We start from the raw sequence: 22,340 nt of genomic DNA on the forward strand, positions 1-22,340 counted from the left end.
GCCTGGATATTGTCTGGATCTTGCTGCATTCGAACAGTATCTGAGGAGTCATGAATAGTGCTGAACATTGTGCAATCATTGATGAACATCCCCACTTCTGACTTTATGATGGGGAGAAGTTCATTGATGAAGCAGCTGATGATGGTTAGGCCTAGGACACTATCCTGAGGAGCTCCTGCAGAGACATACTGAAGAAGATCTATCAGGTAGAATTCTGTCTGTATCTGGTGTAAATACTCGAGTGTTACTCAGGTGTAGGGGATAGGCCAATCAATGATCAAATCTCTGATAGTAATAATGAAACCATGTGAAAGGTGGGTTTAAATAAAAGCAAAATACCGTGGATGCTCAAGATCTGAAATGAAAACATAGTACTGGAGAATCTCAGAAGGTCTAGCAGTCTTTGTAAGAGGGAATCAGAGTTAATGTGTTGAGTCCAATATGACTCCTGGTTGTGGATTCTCCAGAAGAGGAAATATCCTCTCCAAATCTAACTTATCTCTTCATGTTTATGTTTTTCCTTATATGTTTCAATCAAGTTAACTCTTACTCTTCTGAACTCCAGTGGATGCATGCATAACCTGTCCAACCTTTTCTATTGAAACAACCAATTCTAGGTGTTAGTCGAGTAAACCTTCTCTGAACACTTTCAATGTATTTGCATATTTCCCTAAATAAACATAGAACATAGAACATAGAACAGTACAGCACAGTACAGGCTCTTCAGCCCACGATGTTGTGGCAAACTTTTACCCTAATCCTAAGATCTATCTAACCTCCACCCCTATCTTATACTATCATCCATATGCCTATCTAATAGCCACTTAAATGACCCTAACGAGGCCGACTCCACTACCCTCTCCGGCAATGCATTCCACGCCCCTACCACTCTCTGAGTAAAGAACCTACCTCTGACATCTCCCCTATATCTACCTCCACTCACTTTAAAACTATGCCCCCTCGTAATAGCTACCTCTACCCTAGGAAAAAGTCTCTGGCTGTCTACTCTATCTATACTTCTGATCATTTTGTACACCTCTATCAAGTCACCTCTCATCCTTCGTCATTCTAAAGAGAAAAGCCCTCGCTCTCTCAACCTTTCCTTGTAAGACCTTCCCTCCATTCCAGGCAACATCCTGGTAAATCTCCTCTGCACCTTTTCCAACGCTTCCACATCTTTCCTGTAATGAGGTAACCAGAACTGGACACAATACTCCAGATGTGGCCAGACCAGGCTTTTGTATAGCTGGAGCATAGCTTCATGGCTCTTGAACTCAATCCCTCTATTAATGAAAGCTAATACACCATACACCTTCTTAACAACTCTTTCCACCTGGGTGGCAGCTTTCAGGGAACTGTGGACATGAACCCCAAGATCCCTCTCCTCATCCACACTGCCAAGAATCTTTCCGTTAATCCTGTATTCTGCTTTCAAGTTTGTCCTTCCAAAATGAATCACCTCACACTTTTCAGGGTTAAACTCCATCTGCCACTTCTCAGCCCAGCTCAGCATCCTATCAATGTCCCTTTGTAACCTAGAACAGCCCTCCGCACTGTTCACAATGCAACCCACCTTTGTATCGTCCGCGAACTTACTAATCCAAATCATTTACAGAAATCACAAATAGGAGAGGACCCAGAACAGATCCTTGTGGTACACCACTCGTAACTGAGCACCATGTTGAATATTTTCCATCCACTACCACCCTTTGTCTTCTAAGGGTCAGCCAATTCTGAATCCAATCTGCCACATTTCCCACTATCCCATGCCTCCTTACCTTCTGCATGAGCCTACCATGGGGAACCTTATCAAATGCCTTACTTAAATCCATGTATACCACATCCACTGCTCTACCTTCATCCACGTGTTTGGTCACCTCTTCAAAGAATTCAATAAGGTTTATGAGGCATGATCTACCCCTCACAAATCCATGCTGACTATCACGAATCAAACTGTGCCTTTCCAAGTGATCATAAATCCTATCTCTCAGAGCCCTTTCCAATAATTTGCCCAACACTTCCGTAAGACTAACTGGTCTGTAATTTCCAGGGTTATCCTTATTCCCTTTTTTGAATAAGGGAATGACGTTTGCCTCTCTCCAATCTTCCAGCACTATACCTGTGGACAGTGAGGATGAAAAGATCATCGCCAAAGGCCCTGCAATCTCTTCCCCGGCTTCCCATAGAATCCTTGGATAAATCTCATCAGGTCCGGGGGACTTAACTATCTTCAAGTTCCTCAAAATTCCTAGCACATCTTCCTTACTAACATCGACATCATCTAGCTTACCAGTCTGTTTTACACTGTCCTCCTCTACAACTAGGTCCCTCTCAGTTGTGAATACTGAAGAAAAGTATTCATTAAGGACCTCTCCTATCTCTTTAGGCTCCGTGCAAAAATTCCCTTCACAAATTCCCTTCACAATCCTTGATCGGCCCTACCCTTTCTCTGGTCATTCTATTATTCCTTACATATGTGTAAAAAGCCTTGGCATTTTCCTTGATCCTATCTGCCAAGGTTTTCTAATGCCCCCTTATAGCTCTCCTAAGCCCTTTCTTCAGCTCCTTCCTGGATAACTTGTATCCCTCTGGAGCCTTTTCCGTTCCTTGTTTCCAAAATCTTATATAAGCATCCTTCTTCCTCTTAACCAGTCGTTCGACCTCTCTTGAGAACCAAGGCTCCCTCACTCGACCGCATCTTCCTTGCCTGCTAGGGACAAACATATCGAGCACGCGCAGTATGCATTCCTTAAACAATCTCCACATTTCAATAGTGCTCTTCCCTGACAGCATCTGTTCCCATTTTATGTTGCCCAGTTCTTGCCTAACAGAATTGTAATTACCCTTCCCCCAATTATAAATCTTACCTATCCTTTTCCATGGCTATTGTAAAAGTAACAGAGTTATGATCACTACCGCCAAAATGGTCTCCTACCAACAGGTCTAACACTTGGCCCGGTTCATTGACAAGCACCAAATCCAAAGTGGCCTCTCCTCGTGTTGATCTATCTACATACTGTGTCAGGAATCCTTCCTGAACGCACTGGACAAAATCCGCTCCATCTAAACTAGTACAACTAAAGAGTTTCCAATCAATATTTGGAAAGTTGAAGTCACCCATGACTACAACCCTGTGACTTCTGCACCTTTCCAGTATCTGCCTCCCAATCCTCTCCTCCACTTCTCTGCAACTATTACGGAATCTGTAAAAAAATCCCCAACAAAGTGACTGCTCCTTTCTTGTTCCGGACCTCAACCCAAACTGACTCAGTGGACATATCATTCTCAAACTGCCTTTCAGTAGCTGCTACACTAGCCCTGACTAGCAATGCCACTCCCCCACCTCTTTTACCACCCTCCCTATACTTTTAATGCATCTAAATCCTGGAACTTCCAACAACCATTCCTGTCCCTGAGTTACCCAAGTTTCTGTAATGGTCACAACGTCATAGTTCCAAGTACTGACCCACACAAAGGAGACCAATACTATACATAGTAATCCAGCTTTGGGTTCAGCAATGCCCTGTATAACTGAGCCATCACCTCCCTACTTTTGTTGACAATTCCCTCACAATAAATGGTAACATTATATTAGCTTTCCTGATTACTTGTTGTACATGCGTACTAGCCTTTGGTGATTCATGCACCCAGAACCCTCTGTGCCTCAGAGCTCTCACCATTTCGATGATAAGCTTAATTTTTTAGTTGTCCTGCTAAATGGACAATTCAATTTTCCCACAGTATACTCCATTTTGCAGATCTTTACACACTCACCTAACCTGTCTACATTCCTTGTTGCCTCCTTAGGTCCTCTTCACAACTTCCTTTCCCATTTATCTTTGTGTCATCAGAAAATTTAGCAACTATACCCTTCAGTCTCTTTATCTAAGTCATTGATATAAATTCATAGAATAGTATCCCTACAGTGTGGAAACAGGCCCTTCGGCCCAACAAGTCCACACCAACCCTCAGAGCATCCCACCCAGACCCATCCCACTACAACACACCTAATCTACACATTCCTGAACAGTACAGGTAATTTCCCATGGCCAATCCACCTAACCTGCACATCTTTGGACTGTGGGAGGAAACCGGAGCACCCAGAGGAAACCCAGGCAGACATGGGGAGAATGTGCAAACTCCACACAGACTGTTGCCCGAGGACGGATTTTGTAAAATGTTGAGTACAAAGTGATCCTCATTCTTAAGAAAGGTTAGCAATCATCTCATCCAGCTATATAGGATTCTATTGTGAGAAGGCGGAAGAGAATTTGAGAATATTTAGGGCACAAAAATGAGGCCATTCAGTCTGTGATGTCTGTACTGGCAGTCTGAAAGAGCAATTCACTTGATGCCACTTCCCTACCTTTTTCCCGTATCAGTGTAAATTTTTCAAGAAATATGATTCAGATTCATACAGCACCTGGCGTGGTGAGAAATAGATGTGAAAAATAAACAGAATACTTAAGAAGGAAGGATACGTGTAGTTGTGTTAGGGCCTAGCTGCAACCTCCATCCATGGATATAATAGAGTATCATTATCACTGCACAAATATTTGCACACAAGCCAGTACTAGTGTGAAAAAGACAAAGGAAATATAATTTTCCAAGATGAAATACTGAAGTATAGTTTATCTTTTAAAAGGGGAAAAGGTAATAATGGAGGGGTGGGGGAGTGTGGAAGTATACATTTTCACAGGAAGTTTCTGACTGGCAGGGCATCTACAAGCTTGCGAGACAAGTGAAGTTAAAATTAATTGTACAATATAATTTTGAAACATCTAATTATTTTAACATTAAGTTACTACAAGATTAAGGAAGGCACACCTAGAAAATCTGCAGACACCTGATTCAAAATGCCAACATCTAACATTGTGCCACCAAACAGATTTCGTGGCCTTGGTACACTCATTTGAAAATGACAAAAGGAATTAGCTCTGGCGGATTCAGACCAGCATGGTACCAGTCCTGAGCTGCACCATATGTTGCACGGTAAACAGTGTCATGGGGATTACACTATCAGTGCAAGTCAGTGACTTTTATTCTTTGTCTTTTTTGACTTCATCACCTTCAGATGAATTGGTATCTGTTGCAGTATTAGCCTATGCAGCCAACAGGTGACTGATAAGTCAGTAAACATTGATGCCTTCATTGCTTTTCACATTGACGTTAGCCCTGATGTGGAGATGCTGTTAATGGACTGGGGTGGACAAAGTCGGAAGTCACATGACATCAGATTACAGTCCAACAGGTTTATTTGAAATCACAAGCTTTCAGAGCGTTGCTCCTTCGTTAGGTGAAGTCAAATTGTTGGACTATAACCTAGTATTGTGTGGCTTCTGTATTTTCAGTTGAATAGCTAAAACATAAGGAACCAGGTTCCCAATGACATTGGAGAAGTCATCGATTGTAGATCTGTGGCTACCTGGGCAGCTGGCGACAGCTATAACTTGCTCACCAAAATAGAGTAAAATACTCATACTATCTCTTCAAGTGTTCTACCTGTATCTGCTGAAATTGTTATTAATGCAATGGTGCTGGCAAACATGACAAGGGGCTTGCTTATTCCATGATCTGTTAGTTGAATATCCCCAGGTCTACAATAACAACAAAAGGCTGAATGTGTATGAAGAAGCAATAATTGTGTGACAATCCAATAATGTAAATCAGTGTGAGGATGAGAAGAAGAATTGAGTTCGGGAAGTCTACAATTAACATTCTCTACTGCCTTCAGACTTTGCAGCGTATGCAAATAATGACGTCAGTGAAAAGGGAAATTGCATCAGACGTGCAAACGAGCAGTTATCTGAGTCACCATTTTTCAGTACTTCTGAAACTACAAATTTGCCCTAGGATGTTTTGGGTGATACTGACTGAAGAACATCTTGTCACGAGCTTTATAGTCAGCTTCTTCATGGTGAAAAGGTTTAAAATACCAACCTGACCCACCGGGAAAGGGAGATGGACCCTTAAATTAAGATATCATCTGAAGGATGACGCCAAGACACTGTGGCACTCCCTCAGATTTATACCAAACTTTCAACCTAAGTTATGTGTTGAAGTCCTGAACAGATTAGGAACCTACAATGTTCTTCTCCTCCTCCTCCTAAGATCATCACTCGAGATCAAGGATGATTTGCTTCCAGCACTCCAGTTTGATGGATTCTGAGCTGATAAGCCCAATCTATGATTTGCAGACTCTGAAACACATAGTTCTGATAGTGCCTGCAGGTTTGGGTAGATGAAAAAGAGAAGATGATGAAGAAGAGTTTTTGACTCAAAATGGTAACTCTGTTTCTCCTGCACAGATACTGAGAGACCTGAGGTTCTCCAGTGTTGTCAGGTTTATTTCTGATCCCCAGCACCCACAGTATATTGCTTTCATTTGAGGTATTTGGAGGTTTGTGCACTTTCTCCAATGCCTCAGTTTTACCTCTGTGTCTTCCCAATGAAGTTTCTGTATTTGTTCAGTGCCTTATCCAATAAACCTTCTCCATTTTGATTGGTCACAAGCCAGAAACTGCCATGAAAGCTGCTTTAGAATAAGGTTCTCGGTCAGGGTTGAGAATCATAACAGCTAAACCATCATTCAGAGAGTACAAATAAGATGTGTCTAACATTATGCTATATTCTACTCATTAGTTAATTATGATTATTGCTATATTATGATATTATAATCATAAAATTTATAGTGAAGTAAAGGCAGGCAAGTTGAATATTTTCATTATTAAATTGAGCTGAAGGTGAGTCAGTGGTCAGGAGCTAAATTCGATTGAGGGCTCTTTTAATGCCATTCAGTTTCAACAATATTTACCGAGCAAAACATTAGCCAAGTAAAGTCAGATCATGCTAAAGTTTGGGTACGTGGCTATTTGACATCACAAGCAGTGGTTTTGCGAGTAAGTTTCAGTTTTGTAATGGAATTTAATTTGATGCATTCTGTTTTGTGGTTTTTGACACTTTCAATTCTGGCTGTAATTCACTGGTTGCAGAAGAATGGCCCTTGGTTTGGGAAGGGGTGGTGTTCGATTTATTTGTTATCAATAAATATTTCTGTTTAAATCATGAGTCTATGCTATTTTTGAAAAAAATAACTTCCGTTCAGTTAATTGATTATTAAAAACAAAACCAGTTTTATTTGAACTTACATCCTGCCAGCAAATATATATAAAGACAGACTTTTCTCTCTCACACCCAAACATACATACACATTGCGCAGGGCTCTGATCCTGTCACCACTGCAAGGGAGAAAGGGAAGGATGCATTTATACCCTGAGGGGCATAATTACATCCTTAAGGAGACCCATAAGAGCCACAAGTCTTGAAAAATTATTGTCTTAATTCACGGACTTGTAGAATTGTATGGATTGGTTGGGGTGAGAAGTGGATTTGCAAGGGATAATTGTGGAAAATAACATGGTGAGGATCAGTATTCTACTCTGCTGATAATAAGAACATAAGAACATGAGAACTAGGAGCAGGGGTAGGCCATCCAGCCCCTCGAGCCTGCCCAGCCATTTAATAAGATCATGGCTGATCTTTTTGAGACTCAGCTCCACTTACCCGCCCACTCACCATAACCCTTAATTCCTTTACTGTTCAAAAGTTTATCTAGCCTTGCCTTAAAAACATTCAGTGAGGTAGCTTCAACCGCTTCACTGGGCGGGGAATTCCACAGATCCTTTGGGTGAAGAAGTTCCTCCTGACCTCAGTCCTACATCTGCTTACCTTTATTTTGAGGCTATGCCCCCTAGTCCTAGTTTCACCTGCTGGCGGAAACAACCTCCCTGCCTCCACCTTATCTATTCCCTTCATAATCTTATATGTTTCTATAAGATCTCCCCTCATTCTTCTGAATTCCAATGAGTATAATCCCAGTCTACTCAGTCTGTCCTCATAATCCAACCCTCTCAACTCTGGAATCAACCGAGTGAATCTCCTCGGCACCCCATCCAGTGCTAGTATATCTCTTCTCAAGTAAGGAGACCAAAACTGCACACAGTACTCCAGGTATGGCCTCACCAGGATCCTATACAGCTGCAGCATAGCCTCCCTGTTTTTAAACTCCATCCCTCTAGCAATGGCAGACAAAAATCCATTTGCCTTTTTAATTACCTGTTGCACCTGCAATCCTACTTTTAACGATTCATGCACAAGGACACCCAAGTCCCTCTGCACAGCAGCATGCTGCAATTTTTTACCATTTAAAACATCGTCCATTTTGCTGTTATTCCTACCAAAATGGATGACCTCACACTTATCAACATTGTACTCCATCTGCCAGACCTTTGCCCACTCACTTAGACTATTTGTATCCCTCTGCAGACTTTCAGTGTCTTCTGCACACTTTGCTCTACCAATCACCTTAGTGTCATCTGCAAATTTTGACACACCACACTTAGTCCCCAACTCCAAATCATCTATGTAAATGGTAAACAGTTGCGGTCCCAACACTGATCCCTGAGGCACACCACTAGCCACTGACCGCCAACCAGAACAAAAAACAAATAAACCCCTACTCTTTGCTTTCTACTGGTCAACCAATCCTCTGTCCATGCCAATACATTACCTGTAATACCGTGCGACTTTATCTTATGTAGAAGCCTTTGGTATGGCACCTTGTCAAATGCCTTCTGGAAATCCAGATACACCACATCCACAGGTTCCTCATTGTCCACCATGCAAGTAATGTCCTCAAAGAATTCCACCAAATTAGTTAAACGTGACCTACCCTTCATGAACCCATGCTGGGTGTTCCCAATGGGACAATTTATATCCAGATGTCTTGCTATTTCTTCCTTAATGATAGGTTCAAGCATTTTCCCCACTACCGAAGTTAAGCTGACAAAGGCCTATAGTTACCTGCTTTTTGTCTACTTCCTTTTTTAAACAGTGGCGTCACATTGGCTGTTTTCCAATCTGCGGGAACCACCCCAGAGTTCAGTGAATTTTGGTAAATAATTACCAGTGCATTTGCTATTTCCCCCATCACCTCTTTTAGTATCCTGGGATGCATTTCATCAGGGCCAGGAGACTTGTCTACCTTTAGCCCCATTAGCTTGCCCAGCACTGCCTTCTTAGTGATATAGATAGTTTCGAGGTCCTCACCTGCTATAACCTTCTTGCCATTAGTTTTTGGCATGTTATTTGTGTCTTCCACAGTGAAGACTGACATGAAATAACTGTTTAATGTCTCGGCTATTTCCTCATTCCCAGTTATTAAATTGGCCTTCTCATCCTCTAAAGGACCAATGTTTACCCTCGCCACTCTTTTACGATTTTCATATTTATAGAAACTTTTGCTGCCTGTTTTTATATTCTGAGCTAGTTTACTCTCATAATCTATCTTACTTTTCTTTATAACTTTTTTTTTGTGGCTTTCTGTTGGCCTTTAAAGATTTCCCAGTCTACTAGTTTCCCACTACTCTTTGCTTTTTTGTATGTGTTTTTTTTCAGTCTGATATTTTCCTTTATTTCCTTAGATATCCATGGCTGGCTCTCTCTTTTCCTACAGTTCTTCCTTATCACTGGAATATACTTCTGCTGAGCACTGTGAAAAATCGTTTTGAAAGTCCTCCACTGTTCCTCAATTGACCCACCATAAAGTTTTTGCTCCCATTCTACCTTAGCTAACTCCTCCCTCATTCCTTCATAGTCTCCTTTCTTTAAGCACAGGACATAGGTACTGGATTTAACCTTCTCACACTCCATCTGTATTTTAAATTCGACCATACTGTGATAGCTCCTTCCGAGAGGATCCCTAACTGTGAGATCATTAATTATTCCTGTCTCATTACACAGGACTAAACGTAGGATAGCTTGCTCCCTCGTAGGTTCCATTACATATTGTTCAAGGAAATTATCGTGGATGCATTCTATGAACCCCTCCTCAAGGCTGCCATGACCGACCTGGTTTGACCAATCGATATGTAGATTAAAATCCCCCATGATAATTGCTGTACCATGTTTATATGCATTAGCTATTTCTATGTTTGTTGCCCACCCCACCACGATGTCATTATTTGGTGGCCTATAGACCACATCTATCAGTGACTTCTTCTCCCTGCTATTCCTAATTTCCACCCAAATGGATTCAACGTTTTGTTCAGTATAACTTATATCATCTCTCACTACCGCCCTGATATCATCCTTAAAAATCAGAGCAACACCTCCCTTCCCTTCCTGTCTGTCCTTCCGAACAGTTTGATACCCCTGGATATTTAACTCCCAGTCATGACCATCCTGTAACCATGTCTCTGTAATGGCCACTAAATCATACCCATTTGCCATGATTTGCACCGTCAACTCATCTACCTTGTTTCGAATGCTCCGAGCATTCAGATAAAGTGCCCTTATGCCAGTTTTTGCACCTTCTTTTTGGGTCCTATTACCTCCATTACTAATAGCTCTTGAGTTCTCCTTCCCTTTAACTTTTTTCCTGAGTCTTTGGCAGACAGTGGGCAATCTCTTAGATAAAAGTTGAGTTAGTTCAGAGAGCAGTGATTGATTTTCTGCAAAAGTAAATGTCATAATTGTATTTGATCTTCAAAGGATGAACAAAATTACGGAATTCGATTTATTTGATTTGCTAAATTACAAGAAAAGCCACCATGGACATGATGCCATATCATACTTTTCCTCTGTGGGATTGGTGTTATCTTTTGGTATGTAGGTACTGAAACATATATCAAACTATTTTGAGTTATTGGAAATGTTGAATATGCAGGTAGCAGACATAGAATTATTACGTTGTGCTACCATTTAAAATGGTCTGAAGGAATCCCTGCAACCTAATGGAATGATGGAATAGCTGATGAGTATATCAATTAAAATTTAATTGGATTAGAAGTGGCTGTATAAATATCGGGAGCTGGTAATCATTGAGATGTGAGTTTTATGAAGTGTGACTAACTGATATTAAGCTCATAGGTAAAAGTGTGGACTTTAATTCTGTTTAAGTACAGTTATTTTTTTGAAATAAACACCTGAGGTTAAATTCGTATTGCTCTTCCATAATGTCGAGTCATAAGATGAACTTTAATGATAATAAAGATTAATGATAATAAAGATTAATAAAATAATAATAAAGATTGCTTATCCCACCTTGGTTCTTCTGTAGAAAATCTTAACTTATCCTACTGTCTTCAAAATCTAATTAACAAGTTCAAAAACAGAATTTGCTGGAAAAGCTTAGCAGGTCTGGCAACATCTGTGGAGAAAATATCAGAGTTAAAGTTTCGGGACCGGTAATCCTTCCTCAGAACTGATGGTAGTTGGGAAAATGTCGGTTTATCTGCAGAAAATAGGGAAGGGGTGTGGTAGGGAGTAAACAATAGGGTAGAGCCCAAAGAGAGAGAAGAGAAGTTGGATAGACAAAGGAGTTGCTAACGATCTGGCTAGGAGGGTGAATAGTTGTTACTGGGCACTGTTAGTGACTGACAATAGGTAAGTGTGTAGTGGCAGACTATGTGGTAACAAGGCCTGGTGTGTGGGGAACGGGTCTAGGGCATGGGAGAGTTTAGGCCCTAAAATTATTGAACACGATATTGAGTCTGGAGGGCTGCAAGGTCCCCAAGCGGAAAATGAGGTGCTGTTCTTCCAGCTTACATTAAACTTCGCTTTGTTTCCCCAATTCTCTACATTGGAGAAACAAAGCGTAGACTGGGTGACCGCTTTGCAGAACATCTATGTTCTGCTCGTAAAATAGACCCTGAGCTACCTGTTACCTGCCACTTTAACGCACCACCCTGTTCCCTGGCCAACATCCCTGTCTCTGGATGGCTGCAGTGTTCCAGCGAAGCTCAAAGCAAGCTGAAAGAACAACACCTCATTTTCCATTTGGGAACCCTGCAGACCTCCGGACTCAATATCGAGTTCAATAATTTTAGGGCCTAAACTCTCCCATGTCCTAGCCCCCTACCCCATATGCCAGGCCTCGTTATCACATAGCCTACCACTGCACACTTACCCATTGTTAGCCACTAACTGTCCCCATTAACAACTATTTACCCTCCTAGCCAGATCATTATCAACTCCTTTGTCTATCCAACTGCTCTTCTCTCTCTTCGGGCTCTATCCTATCGTTTACTTCCTACCCTACCCCCTCCCTATTTTCTGCATATAAACCAACATGTTCCCACCTACTAACAGTTCTGAGGAAGGGTTAGCGGACCTGAAATGTTAACTCTGATTTTTTCTCCACAAATGCTGCCAGACCTGTTGAGCTATTCCAGCAACTTTTGTTTTTGTTCCTGATTTACAGCATTCATAGTTCATTCAGTGTTTATTTACTAATTAACAAGTTTTTCTTTCACTATTCTTCCCAGAATCACCACTCTTTGAGCTTTTTTGCTGTGGAGATAAACTTTTTACCACTTTTAAACTTTTATATTAAGTTGGAGGTTGATATGGCTAAGTTCAGAGCTAGTGATTTGATTTAAACAGTACAAAATTAGCTTGGACATACAGACAGAGGGTAATTGTAGAGGAATGTTTTTCTGACTGGAGGTCTGTGACCAATGGTGTTTCACAAGGATCAGTGCTGGAACCACTATTGTTTGCAATACATATAAATAATTTGGATGAAAATGTAAGTGGTCTGATTAATGAGTTTGCAGATGACACGAAAATTGGTGGAATTGTGGATCGTGAGGAAGGTTTTCAAAGGATACAGCAAGGTACAGATCAGTTGGAAAGATGGTCGGAGAATTGGCAGGTGGATTTTAATCCAGACAAGAATGAGGTGATGCATTTTGGGAGGTCAAATGCAAGAGGGAAGTGTATAGTAATTAGCAGGATTTTTGGGAGTATTGTGAATCTTGGGGTGCAAGTCCATAGCTCCCTGAATGTGGCAACACAAGTGAATAATGTGGTAAAGATGGCATATGGTATGCTTATATAAAACTTTAGTCAGGCCACATTTATCGTGTGCAGTTCTGGTTCCCACTGTATGAGAAGGATGTGGAGGCTTCGGAGAGGATGCAAAAGACATTTACCGGGATGTTGATAACACAGTGTGGAGCTGGAGGAACACAGCTGGCCAGACGGCATCAGGGGAACAGAAAAGCTGACGTTTCGGGTCGGGACCCTTTTCTGAAGTAGGGTCCTGACCTGAAATGTCAGCTTTCCTGATCCCCTGATGCCGCCTGGCCTGCTGTGTTCCTCCAGCTCCACACTGTTATCTCCGACTTCAGCATCGGCAGTTCTTACTATCTCTTAACCAGGATGTTGCTTGGATTGGAGTGTATGAGCTAAAAGGAGAGGCTTGATTGTTTTTGCGTGAGTGTCAGAGACTGAGGAGCAACCTGATAGAAGCATGTCAAATTATGAGAGGCATGGATAAGGTGGATAGTCAGAGTCTTTTCCTCAGAATGGAAATGTCAAATACTAGGGGGTGTAGGTGTAAGTTGAGAGGGGGACAGTTAAACAGAGTTGTGAGAGATAAGTTTTTTACATAGAGACTGGTACATGCCTGGAACACGCTACCACGAGAGGCGGTAGAAGCAGATACAATTGCAATGCTTAAGAGGCATTTAGACAGATTTAAGAACAGGTAGGGAATGGAGGGACATAGGCCACGTGCAAGCAGATGGGATTAGTTTGGAATGGCATCATGGTTGGCACAGACTTGCTAGGCTGAGGGGCCCGTTCGTGTGCCGCACCGTTCTGTGTTCTAAAGCTAAATATCCAAGTTTCAAGGACATGTTGGCTGAAATAGATTAGGAAATTAGATGAGAAGATATAATAGTAATTAAGCAATAGAAACATAAAAAATTCATCATTCTCGATATATGTTCTCTTAAGGAATAAAAATTGCACAGGAACCTTTGTACAAGCTAGCCAATTAGAGGTACTAGGAACTGTATTGGAATAAAAGAGGCAATAGATGTTAACAAATAGGAATAAGATTGAGGGTTGGATGGTTTTAAAAATTACCAAAGGTTGCCTCATATTTGAGAAAGAGGGAGAAAATAGAATGAGCATAAATATGAAAAACTGTGAATAAATAGAATACAAAAACGAGAAATATGGGGCTGAATTTTATCCCTCCCGGTATATGTTGGCAGGTGGGGAGGGTCTGTAAAGTTTGGGCATTTCTTTTTTGTATTTAACCTATTTTTCGAATCAACCTATTTAAAGATGTTCTTACACACTTCTGGAGCAGGTGGAACTTGAACCTGGGCCAGGAGTAGGACACTACCTCTGTACCACAAGAGACTTCTAAAGGTTGGGTATCTTGCCAGGCAGCTTATTCATGGCACCTGCCCATCCTACAGTTTTGTCAGTGGTGAGGAGGGGCCAGGACACACAGAGCTGACTCCATGGCCCAGTTTAAGCTTTCACATAGTAAATTAATGGCCACTTAAGTGATCCCTCCCTCTTCTCGTGATGGGAGATGCTTACACCAAGCATGCGGCCTCACAGTTTTTGCTGCTTGAACTGATGGCCAGGCAAATGAGGGGTCTTAAGGCATCCTATACCCATCAGAGGTCCCTGCCAGTCCTCCCTGACCTACAGTTTCCCAGACCGCTTATCTCCTTCACCAGGAGCTTGCCAGCCTGGCCTCAGCTTGTCCCTGGGAACTGGCTCCCACGCAGCAGAGCACCTTTGAAAAACATTGCAGTACCAGCAGTGGCCGTTTTTGGAGACAAACTTTTATGCCCGCAGAAACAGATTATAAGAGCTTTTTGGAAGAATGTGAAAAGATTACCAAAAGTAAACCAGAGTCACTTGGAGACAGAGACAGCAGAAATTATAATGAGGAATAAGGAAATAGCAGTGGAATCAAATATATTTGGGCCTGGATTTTCCTGAGATGGTAGGAAAAGGAAGATGGTTTATATGCAGGTTGCAAACCCATCTCTGTCATGAAACTGGAACCCAAAACAATTTTCCCTGAGTCAGGGCCTAAGTTGAGTAAAGCTGCAAAGATGCAGGACTTCTGGTGGAGGTAGGACCACCTCTGGATTAGGCAGCATGAAAGGGCACTTGTAAAAGAAAGTGTTCCTAGATGCCTAAGAAAGTCAAAACTGCATCTTTCCAACCACGTTACTAGTTAATCATTGTCATGCACAGTATTTGTCGTAAACTCTGCCTCTCCCAAAGACTATGGGTACCTGGGCGATCATGCTGTGTTGGACATCACTATTCTTTCTTCGTGTATTTTCACCTCTACACAGGCAATCGGCTGCCCTCTCTTTATTGTCCAGTTCAGTAGGTGAGTTAGTATTTTGTAGCATGTCAATAACCTTGATTATGTTTACTTCTCTTCTGACTCGCTGTACAATTGCCCTTCCCTTATGTCATAATGGCTGAGGGTTCCTTAAAAACAACCGTCTCCACCAAAGCACCAAAACTTCTGAGATTCAGGCTTTCAAAAGCCCTAAAGTATTTTAATTATTCTGATAATGAGCGCTGTAAATTCAAGTCCCATGCTTTCGGTAGTTATTGTAACGAGGTCAGCCAGGTAGACCTCATAGAATATGAGTTGCCTGATTGGACCAGTTTAACAGGCTTTATCAGGGAGCCCTGGCTGACAGGTAAGAACAGGAGTTTCAGACATCTTGTTCACTCTGTGAGCTGGCTCTGAGGAAGCTGGATCAGTGTCAAAGACTCTCCATGTGTAAGTAAAGCATGACTTGGTGACAGGATACCAACCTCGGTGGAGTTATTTCATTTTTGTTGACCTCACAAAAATCAATGGTGGCAGAATAAACTCAAAATAAAAATAGAAAATGTAATCACATTCAGCTACCTTCAGGCTCAGATGATGCATGTCAAAGACATTCAGCCACAAAGAATGGCCACCAGATATTCAGGTTTCATAGCTCAACCCTGGTTCTAACTGGACAACTTGTGCCTGTCTTCAAAGAATATTCTGCAAACAGTGAGGATTCAAGAAGTCTAATGTGAAGGAAAAGCTTAAAGTAAATATTATTTACTTAAAGTAATATATTTTGGAAAAAAATGGAGAAATTAATGGGATTAAAAGCTGACAGTTCTCTGAGACTTGATGATCTACACCACGTAGTTCTAAAAATAGCAGCTGCAGAGATAGTAGCTGCATTGGTTTTGATCTTCAGGAATCTCCAAGGCTCTAAAACAGTAACCTTGAAATGGAAGGTAGCAAAATATAGAGATAACAAGGTGTAGAGCTGGATGAACACAGCAGGCCAAGCAGCATCAGACGAACAGGAAAGCTAACGTTTCGGGCCTAGACCCTTCTTCAGAAATGGGGGAAGGGAAGGGGATTCTGAAATAAATAGGAAGAAAGGGGGAGGTGGATAGAAGATGGATAACGGAGAAGATAGGTGGAGAGGAGACAGACAGGTCAAAGATGTGGGGGTGGAACCAGTAAAGGTGAGTGTAGGTGGGGAGGTAGGGAGGGGATAGGTCAGTCCAGGGAAGATGGACAGGTCAAGGGTGCGGGATGAGGTTAGTAGGTAGGAGATGGGGGTGGGGCTTGAGGTGGGAGGAGGGGCTAGGTGGGAGAAAGGACTGGTTAGGGAGGCGGGGACAAGCTCGGCTGGTTTTAGGATGCGGTAGGGGGAGGGGAGATTTTGAAGCTTGTGAAGACCGCATTGATACCATTGGGCTGCAGGGTTCCCAAGCGAAATATGAGGTGCTGTTCCTGCAACCTTGGGGTGGCATCGTTGTGGCACTGCAGGAGGCCCAGGATGGACATGTCGTCTAAGGAATGGGAGGGGGAGTTGAAATGGTTTGCGACTGGGAGGTGCAGTTGTTTAGTGCGAACCAAGCATAGGTGTTCTGCAAAGCGGGCCCAAGCCTCCGCTTGATTTCCCCAATGTAGAGGAGGCCACATCTGGAACAGCGGATACAGTATACCACATTAGCAGATGTGCAGGTGAACATCTGCTTGATGTGGAAGGTCTTCTTGGGGCCTGGGATGAGGGTGAGGGGGGAGGTGTAGGGGCAGGTGTAGCACTTCCTTCGGTTGCAGGGAAAAGTGCCGGGTGTGGTGGGGCTGGAGGGGAGTGTGGGGCAGACAAGGGAGTCACGGAGAGAGTGGTCCCTCCGGAAAGCAGATAACCCTCTACATCGGGGAAACCAAGCAGGAACAGCACCTCATATTTCGCTTGGGAACCCTGCAGCCCAATGGTATCAATGTGGACTTCACAAGCTTCAAAATCTCCCCTCCCCCTACCGCATCCTAAAACCAGCCCAGCTTGTCCCCGCCTCCCTAACCTGTCCTTCCTCCCACCTATCCCCTCCTCCCACCTCAAGCCCCACCCCCATCTCCTACGTACTAGCCTCATCCCGCCCCCTTGACCTGTCCGTCCTCCCTGGACTGACCTATCCCCTCCCTAACTCCCCACCTACACTCACCTTTACTGGCTCCACCCCCGCCTCTTTGTCTCCTCTCCACCTATCTTCTCCTTTATTCATCTTCTATCCACCTCCCCCTCTCTCCCTATTTATTTCAGAACCCCCTTCCCCTCCCCCATTTCTGAAGAAGGGTCTAGGCCTGAAACATCAGCTTTCCTGCTCCTCTGACGCTGCTTGGCCTGCTGTGTTTATCCAGCTCCACACCTTGTTATCTCAGATTCTCCAGCATCTGCAGTTCCTACTATCTCTGCAGAAAAATATAGCCCAGCTGTTGAAGGAGGGAGAGTGACATTAGTGATTTTTAAGCCAGTTAGCTTGACTTCAGCAATATAGGAAATGCTAGACTTGGGGCGTGTCCTATTATTTAGAAAATTGAAATATGTAAACAAACCATGTTTGACAAATCTAATTGAGATTTGAGGATGTAATGATCAGGATAAGCAAGAGGGAACAAGAGAATATGTCATTTATTTGGATTTACAAAAGGCATTACTTAATTGCCACACACGCCATTTAGCAAAGAATAGGGCTCACAGGATAAATGGGCTAAATTATTAGCATGGACTGTGGATTGGTTAACTGACAGAAAACAAAAAGTAGAACTAAATGGACAATTTCTGGATCAGTAAGGTGTAACTAATTGGGATGATGCAAGGATCAGTGCTTGGGCCCCAGCTACTTATAATCTATATCAACAATGTAGTTGAAGGACTGAGTGTACTGTATCCAAGTTTACCAATGATTCCAAATTAAAGGGGAAAGTAAACAATAAGGATGCACGAGTCTGGAAAGGAATGTAGACCTGTTAAGCGATGGGACAAGAGTGCATCAGGCAGAATATATGAGGGAGACTGTGCATTTGTCCACACTAGTACAATGAATAGAAAAGAGATGACACAAAACTGCGTGAGGAATTGTAAACTTTGAGGAGGACAGTGTGGAACTTCAAAAGAACATTGACAAGTTGGTGGAGTGGATAGATAGATGATAGATGAGGTTTGATGCAGAGATGTGTGAGGTGATGCAGTTTGATCGGAAGAACATTGAAAGACAATATTACATAAGTGGTTTAATTCTAATGGGGGTGCAGGAGCAAAGGAACCTAGGTGTATACATGCACAGATCATTGACAGCAGCAGGCCACGTGGAGATAGCAGGAATAAAGCATACAATGTCCTTGGCTTTATATCAGAGTGACATTGTGCACCTCTCTTTTGCTGTTTTCATGCCACATCTGAACAAAAATAAATGGCTCAGTTGACCAATGTATGAACATAGACAAGGCTTAAATAACACAAACAATGTTTTTTCTCCAGCACTTTGACTGTGTTTCATTCTAGGATCACTTTCCGACTTCAGCACTCCATTTTTTTGATCTGGACACACTGTGACTCCTTTTTTTAGTAGCGATGTTCCTCCTTCATTAAGTTTGCTGTGTTTCAGTACGGATTAGAACACTTAGTTGTTAGTTGTAAACTTTAGGTCTGAACTAATTTAAATGATGAGTGATATTTAGGGAAAAGAAACTCTTGACAACTACCTCTGCTGCTCGATCCTTTTCAGCATTTAGTACCAACAAGCTGCCACTAGCTCTTAGTGCTAAATTGTTCCACCATGATGTGGGATTCTTGTGTCAAACCCACTGCTGGTATGATATGGTCTGAGCACTTCTGTAAATGTTAGTCCATGTAACAAAAACTGAGTGCTTCTTGAAAATTATTAAGAATATTAACCGTATACACTGCTGTAAGATTTCAGACTTGCAGAGTTTGGAACCTGTACTTATGATGTTATAGCTCCATTGCATGACTATGATACTACACATGGCTGACTGCAATGGCTAGACAATGCACTGACTCCATTGCACTGCTATTACTGAGTTGTAACCTAATACTTTTGACTCTTTTAGACACAATAGTTGCAGTTAGAAACTCGTGTGTCCAGGATTGTGTCCACAGAAGAACATTAAAAATTTCATGCTGCAGTCTCACAATCCCAACAGGGTGTTTGGCTCGATGAATCCAGATGGATGCTAGTCAGTGAAGTGTGACTTAATGGGATATATGTGGAACCCTGATGATCTCCAACCCACAGATCAAGTTACTTTCAAATATGCCTGCATGCAATGTAGCAGCACATACCTATGGTGAGGCCATTGATTAAAAATCTTGTGCATTCCATGTCTAGATCAAGTCCCCATAAGAAATAAGGTCATAAAGGGCTACAGACAGGCTGCTGAAGTGTTCCATCTGGGTTAGCTGTGTGGAGTTGGTGAGTGCAAATAATCTGCCGAACCCATTCCTCCACCAGAGCAGAATCATACTGGTTAGGAGCACAATGGAGGATACTAGAGCAAACATGGTAGGGTGCTTGACCCACCCGTTCAGTTTCTTGAAGGTTTGACAAATTTGAGGTATAATCTTGCAGGATTGTGGAACCAAATTTGTGTAAAAGATGGCACTGTACACTTCACCTCATAGTCTAAAATGTAACCTTGAATTTCTCTTTTTTGGTAGAAGAACAAGACCAGCCAGTCAGAGAGTGCCCAAAGAAAACAGTTGCAAAGCTTGATGGACAGTTTCAGGACCAGAATGTCTAGCTGTGCTCCAGGAGCTGAGACCTATATAGTGGATGCTACAGAACATTCCTCTATTTTAGAAGGGAGTTGGTGAATGAAATGCCCCCCTCCACCAGGGTGGTTGAACCTGACTGGCGGGAAAGACAGCCAGGGCTCACAGAGACCAAGGGAGGGAAAGAAGGTGAAAGCGGTGAACTATGAAATATGATTTTGCATTGAAAATCGAAGCACAGCATCTGGATAAGAAGGGAATAAAAAACATTCTTTTTCGATGTTTTGTTACAGATTGACCTCCATGGATAAGTCGAGCCATGGATCTCGAGACCAGAACAGAACCATCTAGATCATTGCAGATGAGCCAGAGTCCTTGCTGCCATTGAATGGCATAGGCAAAGACCCCAGAGCCCATGCATGTACCCTCTGTACCTCTGTCAATTGGAATGGCAACTTTCATTTTGCACCAAGTATAGTTCCTAAAACACCTGTACTATGACGTAGGTGGGATATTGAAGAAAGAATTCTCTCAACAGTCCTCCAGCTCGAAAGTATATAATCTGTGCCCACATATTCTGTACGTTCATACTTTTATTCTCCATAATTTCCAGGGGCAGAAAACTCATACTTCCTGTTCCCTAGCAGGTGTAACTGCAGAGTGGTCTGGAGATCACGAATCGTCAAAGGGAAAATGTTCTCGGCTCTAAGACAAACTCAGTGTTTGTCAAGACGCTGGCTGTCACTGCTGGGCTCAGACATATTCTGTGACAGTTCATTCCATGGCAGAGGATGTACCCATTTCCTTAATGCAGACAATCATCTTGAACCTAAATCTGCACTTTCTCCTGTTAAACTGAGTGCTGTCAAAGGCAAGCTCTCTTGCAAATGATTATAGTTTTTAATTGTGCATTCACCTAAATCCCTTGATGCTTTTTTAACAGCATTTTGTTTTACCAATTTCTCAATTTTTAACGTGCCACATTTGACTTTATTGTGTTTGCAGCCATTAACCATTTCTCCCTCTTTTGTCACCATTTGTAGCTTGCTTTAGCTGCCTCTTATGCTCTTATGCAAGAAGATGACTGACAAAGGGATCTACAAGTAGCAAGCCCTATCCACAATTATATCTTGGATAATGGAGTTGTACAGCAGGCTAGGATGGGGGTTGTGATGTTGTTTTCCCTTTTTGTATTTTTTACCCTGTGAATTGTCTTTTTTTTATATTGGCTGTGCACTTTCCTTTCCATTCTCAATAAAAATTCTTTCAGGTACTAAAATAACTGCCACAATTGATGTTGCCATGTACACCCTAAGCAGCACAAACGCCTACCCACACAGATTTTCATATCTAGTTCATTAAACCTAGGAAAACATGGGATACTGTTGTTGAAGCTCTAGCATAGATATCAGAGCACATAAGTGAGCACAAAATGGATGATCAAGGTGATCCTTAATTATGCCTGATCGGCATTGCGACTGATTGAATTTAGTTCTTGGAGAAGTTATTTTCCAATATCAAGTTTGTGTTGGTTGTTTGAATTGTTATGAAAAATCATTTTCCATTGAGCAACACCTACATATAATACCACATGCAGGCACTATAATGTGTATTTCTAACATGCTGCATCACGGCAGACACCTTGACCAGTATGACTGGCTCCAAAGACTAATAATACTGGTGCAATAATCAGCATGACTGACTCTAAAACCAGTACTCATCCAATGACTGGTGCCATGACCACCGTTACTGGTATCAGGACCTCAATTATCTACTGGCTTCAATTCCCATAGTATACGGACTTTCACTAGTCCTCAACTACTGTTGTTTTTTTTTTCTTTCTGCGTTTGATTTAGCTTATTTTTCTTGCTAGTTTCTGCTTGTGTGTAATTAAACAACTAACAAATGATAGTATCAAGACTTTAATTGAGTGTATGTTGTTTATAATGCCAAGATGTTTTGTTTGTGACATATCACTTTGTCACTCAAAACGAGTTTAAATTGTTCAATTAGAAGCGTATATGTTGGAAATGTAGGCCTGAAATCACAAGAGACCTGATCCCAAGAATGCAAAAGCCTCCTGGTTAGCAGTCATGCATTCTTTTGCTTAGCAACACTAAGAAATATGGCCTGGCCTGAAATAACAAAATTTGTAAGAGAAAGCATTGTGATTACTAAATTGGCATCTATGTTGAAAATTTGTGATTTGAAGGTTGGGCTTGTTCTTTGTTTGAAAAGCATCAAGATCTCAACTCCTTTCTGTGTAATGAACAAATCAGCAAACCTTTTGCAATTATATCTTGTCTGGAAAGTCTAGCAACAAATGATTAATAATGGAGACAACTTCCCCCCCCCAAGTGTGCACTAATTGTGACACACTTATTCTCAAACGTAAGTGGCCTTTTAAATTCTGATGACTGTGGT

At 42.0% G+C, this 22,340-nt stretch overlaps 1 protein-coding gene across 1 annotated transcript in view; it reads left to right on the forward strand.

Annotated features, from left to right (window-relative positions):
* The window catches only part of si:dkey-42p14.3 (EF-hand calcium-binding domain-containing protein 10), a 79,765-nt gene extending 58,648 nt beyond the window's left edge, over positions 1–21,117 (forward strand). Inside the window, exon 5 of the mRNA XM_048607827.1 lies at positions 20,210–21,117. Within this exon, the coding sequence (XP_048463784.1) occupies positions 20,210–20,227 (18 nt within the window). The 3' untranslated portion in view covers positions 20,228–21,117. The remainder of the gene's footprint in view (positions 1–20,209) is intronic.
* Positions 21,118–22,340: the final 1,223 nt, after the last annotated feature.

Source organism: Rhincodon typus, chromosome 18 (assembly GCF_021869965.1).
Source record: "Rhincodon typus isolate 14 chromosome 18, sRhiTyp1.1, whole genome shotgun sequence".
NCBI lineage: Eukaryota > Metazoa > Chordata > Chondrichthyes > Orectolobiformes > Rhincodontidae > Rhincodon > Rhincodon typus.